The 8,009-nt window shown below is 33.4% G+C and overlaps 1 protein-coding gene across 1 annotated transcript; it reads right to left on the bottom strand.

The window, feature by feature from the left end:
* Window positions 1-53: 53 nt before the first annotated feature.
* On the bottom strand, window positions 54-7,578 carry LOC117101964 (5-hydroxytryptamine receptor 1-like). Its single transcript, XM_033242100.1, has 2 exons — window positions 7,380-7,578; window positions 54-2,039 (listed from the first exon to the last, which is right to left on the bottom strand). The coding sequence occupies exon 2, from the start codon at window positions 2,023-2,025 to the stop codon at window positions 745-747; it is 1,281 nt and encodes a 426-aa protein (XP_033097991.1). The 5' UTR covers window positions 2,026-2,039; window positions 7,380-7,578; the 3' UTR covers window positions 54-744.
* Window positions 7,579-8,009: the final 431 nt, after the last annotated feature.

Here is an 8,009-nt window from a genome sequence, read left to right on the forward strand (position 1 = left end):
GATTTAATTAGGTAAGACGGATTTGATTAAATGGAAAAGCGTCATTAAACTCATTCGGTATCATAATTGTTATCTTTATTTAATATCACCTGGAGCACTCTTTTTACCTTTGTCATCATCATCTCCATTATAACCATCATCATCATCGTCATCAGGCCATGAAAAAAAATTGTTCGTTTGCCCTCCTTCTCCACCCGCCCCTAACTCACAAATTAAATCTAACAAATTAGACTAAAGTTGCTGTCTAATGTAAGATATTGTCATTCTAGGCCTCTGTGGGCTATTTTTATTCCATTTGATGAGTACTTAAAAAATAAATAAATAAATAAATAAAAAACTTTTTCCACCCGCCCATATTTATAATTTTAAAAAAAAAGGGCAAACAGACAATTTATTTTTTTGTTTGGTTTCATCATCATCATCATCATTAATATCATAATTATTGATTGCTGTTAATTATCATTGTTGGTTGCTACGGTTTTCTCACTTTAATGATGTAGTGGAAGTCTAATGGTCTTCAGTAAGACACTAAATTTGTACATATTTTTACATCACAAATTAAAGGAAATGTGGCTTGATCAATGTTTAAAGCATTTTTTTAATTAAATAATATATTTTTTTAATTCTATAAATGATAAGCGCTATGATATCCGAAAATGCATTGGGACATACCGTAAAATACAGGTTTAGCTAAGTATTTATATTGCAAAAACATAGGCCTAATGAAAATATAACAGCAGATTTTTATTTCAAATCTGTTACATGTCCACAGCGTTGAAACTCAGTTACTTCAACTTGTCCGTTTTCCTGTATAACTGAATTAGGCCTATTTCGTGCAACTTCATAAGTTTCGTGGTGTGATCTCAGGGTCCGCCTCAGTACCACTGATCTCTGTTCAACGTATGTCTGGAACGGCAAGGTAAAACCATGTTTAAAATCGTTGAACTTGAACGCATAAATGAAAGGGTTAACGCATAGGTTGACAGCGAGGAGCGTTACTGTTATCTCGTGCAGTGGATACGAATGGTAATGAAAACAATTACATATCGCGTGCACCAAGTACAACGTAAAATTCGGTGTGATACAAATGAGAAACGAAATAAAAACGCAGAACAAAGTAATAATAAGATTTTTCTGTGCTGTAGTGTACAGCCGGCTTCGAGGATTGCCAGAATTGAAATCGGACGGTCTTCTGGTAGACATCCTGCTGGAGGACAGCCCGCCACACGTTGTGCTGGTGTACGTCCCGCTTGACATTGTGCCGGAGGCGGACACCCCGCTGGACATTGTCCCTGCGGAGGACACCCCGCTGGACGCTGTGCTAGAGGACAGCCCACTGGACATTCTGCTGGACTGACTGCTGTTGGATACACTGGGCCTATGTGGCAGCGACTGTGCAGTATTACCTTGCGCTCTACTTCTGATCGCCTTAAAAATGCGTGCGTAGCAGAATATCATTATTGTGGTTGGTATGAGAAAGCAAATAAGAAACACGATTACACCAGATAATATTTGGAGAGATTCGTTGCTTACGTTGTACTCACAAAGCCACGGTCTTTCATCGTCAACCTGCGCGGCTACTACCAGGTACGCAGACATTATCAGTGCAATTACATGAGGGAGAAACAATACGATTTCTTTTCTTCGGCGTCGACTGAACTTCACTCTATACCAATTTGAGTGCAGTACGGCGACATACCTCTCAATCGTCACCAATACTAAGTTGTTTGTCGAAACGTACAAAAGATGCCAGAATATCGCTCGTGTTTTACAGAAAACGTCGCCGCCTTCACCGTCTGGAGGGTCCACTGTATAATAAATGACAAAAGCAAGGCAACCAGACATATCCACCCAAGACTGGTGGTATATCAGCAAATGTGTAGATGATTTCTTGTGAATTTTCTTTAAGTTGAATACTACAACGACGAGAAGGTTTGCTAGTATACCCACGATGCCGATAATGTAACGCGTCGACAAAATAGCAGGGTGATTGTGCCATGATCCCATCTGCTGTGTCTCGTTCATTTTTGTTAAAATATCTGATGAGAAATAATTATAAAAACAAATTAATATGATTAGTACATACATTAGTATAGTATAGGCCTATTATGCATAGATATACACATTAGGCCAGGCCTACAGGCAAACATTTAGTGAAATTGTGTAAACCTAAACCAACGCTTTCCATCTGACTGTTACCATTGCATGTGATATCTCCACCGCCCCTGGATTCACCACAATGTTACGACTTTGTTGGACAGTTTTGTCCGTAAATACCGTTGCTGCAACATTATGTTAACGTTATTTACTGACAAACATTACCACAACCACAGATCTCACAACATTCACCACCATAGCTTGGTGGTTAGATGCTTTTCAATCCTAGTTCTGTGTTAAATTCCTTACAGTAGGACTAAAACAATCCCACTCCCTAACCCTCAGTATGTTAATTCGTACTCGTTTAGGGGTGCTTGCATCCCGAGTAGTTTTCGAGTTAGGTAGGAGTACTCCGAGTACCATACGAGTTCCCTACAAGTCCTTCGAGTTTACTACGAGTTGTCAACTCGTAGCACTAATTTTGAACATGTTCAAAATTAGCGCCACGAGTTCAGAGCTGCTACGAGTAGGTACGAGTTCTCCCCGAGCTTCCCGAATCGTCCTACGGGTTTATGCCGAGTTAGCAACTCGGAAAACCCTTCTAACTGAAAAAAAAAACCCCAGTGGGAGAGGGGAAAAGCATAACTGGCCCCTGTGAGAAAGCAGTATAGATATCTACTGAACGAACTACCCAGTATAAAGAAACAAAATAAACGTTCTTGATTGCTAACTCATTTTAAGTTTCGTCACGGAAGTTGTTTTGTATTTAAAACATGTGGTTTCTAGTCACATATGATAGCGTTCCTTACATATTATGTTAATGAATTTATATTTTATATTTCCTCATACCATCGTTAGCAATTTAGTACATATATTTCCTTGTGTAAATAATACATGACCTTTCAGAAGAGATGCATTCATTAGGTCACTAAATAAATTAATTTATATCGGTTGTGGTCAAGAGAATAACAAATTCAAATTCAAATTAAAAAATCATTGCAATCGAACATAGTGATTGGATAAGACAATTTACAGGATAAGAAAAGATAAAAACATTCAAAATTCAAGACAAACACCAATATTCGGGGGAAAAACATCCAAAATGTACTTTAAAAAAATCAATTAACACATGATTCAAATAGAACTAAAATAAGGTCAATATTCAACATCAAAAATATAAAATTTAAATTGTACTTAAGGTGGTCAACATCAAAAATGTACATCAAGAGAAAAAAAACCGAAAGTTAAAGACCAACAACCAAAATTATTGCAAAATGCCCATTAATAAAAATTAACATCCAAAATTGTTATTTAATACTTTAAATTAGAAAAAGCATCAATTAAGAAAAGAAAAAAAATAATCATTATAATTATAAATTGAGATCAAAATTCAAATTGCAATTAAAAAATCATTTAAAAAAGATTTATTGCAAAAAGCCAATTTAAAAAGAATACATAAAAAATGGTCATTTAATTATTTTAATTACAAAAAAAAATCAATAAAAAAAGAAAATAATCATAATTAACCACTGAGACCTTAATTAAGAAAAGACAGTAATTATTGATAATGCCATTATATATATATATACATATATATATATATATATATATACACATATATATGTACACATACGCATATAATATTCATACATACACAAGTTTAAGCCATTGAGAAAAAGTTGGTATAGCAATAATACAGTCAGTTTCAAATTCAGGGGGCCACGTAGACCAAGATAAATTTTTAAAGACGAGCGGACACAGATTATATTATTATTATATTCGATTCGTAAATTTTACCATTGGTGAAAAAATACCATGGTTAGTAATGAATTTCTTGGCTCTTAATTCACTTTTAATTTAATTTTGGACAGAGCAGGCGTTGGCGTTAGAAGATTATTTAATCGGTGTTCGCTCTTCTTGATTTTCTTAAAATAACTTTTACAGAGATGTAACAACCAGTCCTTAGACATCTAGAAAACAAATTTCGATCATCGAACAGTAAGTTTTAACGTTCAGTGAAGTAAACAGCTGTTTCATATTTATTACATTATTTATTATAATAATTTCAGATTCAGTGATCTTTAATCATATCTCACGTACAACTTTGGTACTGATTTTTTAGGTCTACCGTTTCTCATTTAAACACACCTTTCAACATCCAAGATATTGTTACCTGAAGTGAACAAATCCACACATTTGGTAATAGTATTGTAGACACAACTTTAATATTTAATATTTCTTTTGTACAATTTGACCATATCATTATGTTTTGATGAATGTCAATAAAGAAAAGTTAAAAGTTGTAGATTCGGAATGTTTTTTTTTTTGTTTTTTTTGTTGCAATCTGACATCAGACAACGCCATTCTGGCTCACTACTCCAAATCGTCAAAAAACTTCGCCAGCAGATGAACAGACGTTATAAGAGACAATATTTTATCTGGCACTCTAACAAGAAGTCGTTTGTTTGACGTATACGATCTCCACACCAATATATATATACTGTCTCTTATACACATCTAGATGTGTATAAGAGACAGTATTTCCTTGTGTAAATAATACTTTCATACACAAATCAATCAAATTCAGGCTCCACATATATGAGGTTATACATCCACTTTATTTAACCACAAACAACCTCCTCAGGCATCGAATTCATTACTTTACTATCATCCACGAACATGAGATTGCTCAATCTTGATTGATAATAATAATAATAATTTTATTTATTCGGATATACTTTTATATCAGTGGCGTTGTCAGCCGCGTTGGAGGTGCATCCGTAACAAAGAAAATTAACAAGAGGCCTAAGAAAAAGATTCAACTCTACCACAGAAATATATACAAATTAAGAATACAGTTGAACTTGCCCAAGTCGAATCCAATTGTTGACATTTTTCAAAAGAAATTGTTAAAATTTGACTTCAGATTGATAATTAATGAAAAGCACAACAAGTTGCAATGTAGAATAATGGTCTAAAAAAATTACGAGAATTGACATTGATGTTGTATAATTTAAAAAAAAAAACTCTAGATCAATGCTAATGAGCTTAAAGTGTATTATCATACAATATGTATGGATATCATAGATGAGTAATTACGTAAAATAAAACTCCAAGTGAACTCAAAAGTACAAAACTAATCTTATTCAACAAACGCAATATATTAATATTAATCCCAATACGCCTGGTTTCGATAATGATCCATGATAAAATAATTATGTTAATAAATGTGCGAATACATTTTCAACCCGGATGTTGTGTAGTTGTGTTGCGTAGCCACGTATTGCTTGTCAATTTCTAAAAATTTCACATCTCTGCAATTCAATTCAAGATTATTTATTCTGTATGTAAACTGACATGGTAGCCTACTTCATATCATAATGCTTCTGTTAAAACAGCAACTCAAGTCTATTTGCTTAGCTATCACAACTTGATTCTTCCACATTGAGCACACGGCTTCCATGACAGTCTATCAGAAATTGTATCACTAAATGGTGTTTTATTTACTCATTTTTTAACATCAGGTACGTGGTCTTAGCGGTTATATCATTAAAATAACTAATTAAGTATTTAAACTAATTCATTAAATATTATAGGGACATGTAACCTTAAATTTTGCGTTTCCACTATTTTTATTCAACTCATTTGATATCCGAATTTATAGAAGAAAATCAGATCTTCAATTGAAATGAAATTTAGGTTGGTTTCAGACAAAACTCTATATGAGGAACACATCTGCCCATTTATAACAAGTATGGCTATAAGGCTGCGTGCTATCCCTGAGGAATTGTTGCGTAAACAGTGTTCCATATAGGCCTATCCCCTTAGGTCTACTTTGATATGCATTGATCTTTCTAAAACGTTACATGATCAGAAGGATGTTTTGATTGTCTCCTAATCTGAGCCGATGATGCAGTAATGATATCGGATAGTGAAACTGACTTAAAATGTGATATATTTCATGAAATTCTCAAAGGAATGGAAGCTTGATTTTAATTATGAAAACTCTAATGTTATTTGTAGTAGAAAACGTAATAAAACTAAACGTTGGTTGTCGCGTGACAATTACATCAAAGAAGTAAATAATTATAAGTAAATAATTTAGTTTGTAAATAATTTAAATTGTTAAGTAAATAATTTAGCTTCCAAACAGTAATTACTATGATATCATGTTCTCACTACTGAGTTATTTAAGAAAGGTAATAAGGGGTACTTTTTAAAAGGGTATCGTACTTTTTGGTGAAGAAAATTGTTTTTCCAGCAATACATTATGCTATGTTTATTCCCAGCCACATATTTCAAACGGTAGTTTAAAATCACATTAATTGCTTCTTAGATCTGAATATAATTATTTATACTTTTGCTTTGTTACTGATTTCGAATTTGTATTAACGTCTTTTTTGTAAGGAAGCACCATTCGATTCCCACGTTATTGTTTATTATTTTGTACCTGTGTTACTACACTCGAACACCCATCACTTGCGTTGGTATCTGATAATTGTCACTCTTACTTAATTATAGTATAGCAGGTCGTAAAGTGGAAGTAATGTTGACAGGGAATGTTGTAACAACCGCAATCATGATACCCTAAATGCAAATTTTTCGTTTGAATAGTGTGATCATTGGGCTGTAGATCTTTTAATCGTGTAAGTGCATTTCCAAGGTGGTTTATCCCCTCTCCAACAGTTTTTTTACAAACAATAATGTTGTCGAGGTAAACCTAGACATGACTTGTTACATCGCGTTCTCTTCTCGACCGTTGTACCAATTAAATACGAAACAGTAAAAGATAGACCAAAATGGCTGAGTAATGAATGGTTGGCTGCCAAAATGTACATATTTACTTGTCAATGATATAATAAAAATCTCGAATCTATAATTAAAAAATGCGATCAACAGTATTTTGGGCTGACTTTGAATACAATATTTTGAAAACCATAAAGAATTTGCCTGAATGACCATTTTTTTCACATAAGAGATATTTTTTAATTCTAATGGTAAGTTAATTGTAAAACGTTGCGAAGTTGAAAACCCTTTTAAATCATGGCCTCTGGCTTTGTAGTGTAACAAAATAGCGTTCATTAAAGGCCTAATAACGGTATTGGGATATTCATTGAAAGGTACGGAAGTTGTTCAATAAATAAATCATGAACAAAATTCCTACAGTATTATACTATTCTAAGTTTATAAATACAGGATGTACGCAGCCGCTTAAATTACAAAAGACATCTTGCTCTAGAATCGATATTTTAGAGAAACATTAATTGAACAAAAATACTTACCTGTAAATAATACTGCTCACTCATAAACAATGTTTTGGTAAAAGTCGAGAATACTCGTAAATACAAAACAGTATAGTTACAAATAAAAAGACGTCTGCTTATCCTACCAATTATGCTATTCGTATTTATGTTATATCATGCTTGTCCTGGAGATCACCATGGTCTTTTTCCGTCGTACGAACTCAAGTCTGTTTTAACAACTGCGATACGGTACCTGTCAGTGATGCTTATAATTATTTCAAAGCAAAATAACATGCATGATTGCACAAGAACTGGTCTCGCAATGTATCGGCAATACGTTGGTACTGGACTGGAAAAAACTTGATATTCAAAAAAAAAGGGAAAAAAAAGAAAGAAAGAATTGAAATGTTAGCATACAAATTACCAGAATGATGGATAATTTATAGTTCGTATGCCGGCAAAAAGCTTAGCTTAAAATAACACAGACAACAATGAAAAATACTTTAGGCCTACTATATAATATTTGTATATATAGCCTAAGAATTGTTACACGTGAAGAGAGTAACTTTAAATCGTCTTGTGGTAATGCTTTATACATAATGTATTCAAGACGGTAAAATGAGAGGAATCTGCGCGTTAAGCTACCGAGTCATTGAGGTAATTGATTTC

The sequence above is a fragment of the Anneissia japonica genome, unplaced genomic scaffold (genome assembly GCF_011630105.1).
Source record: "Anneissia japonica isolate Jap-2015-1 unplaced genomic scaffold, ASM1163010v1 scaffold997_len2565447_cov190, whole genome shotgun sequence".
NCBI lineage: Eukaryota > Metazoa > Echinodermata > Crinoidea > Comatulida > Comatulidae > Anneissia > Anneissia japonica.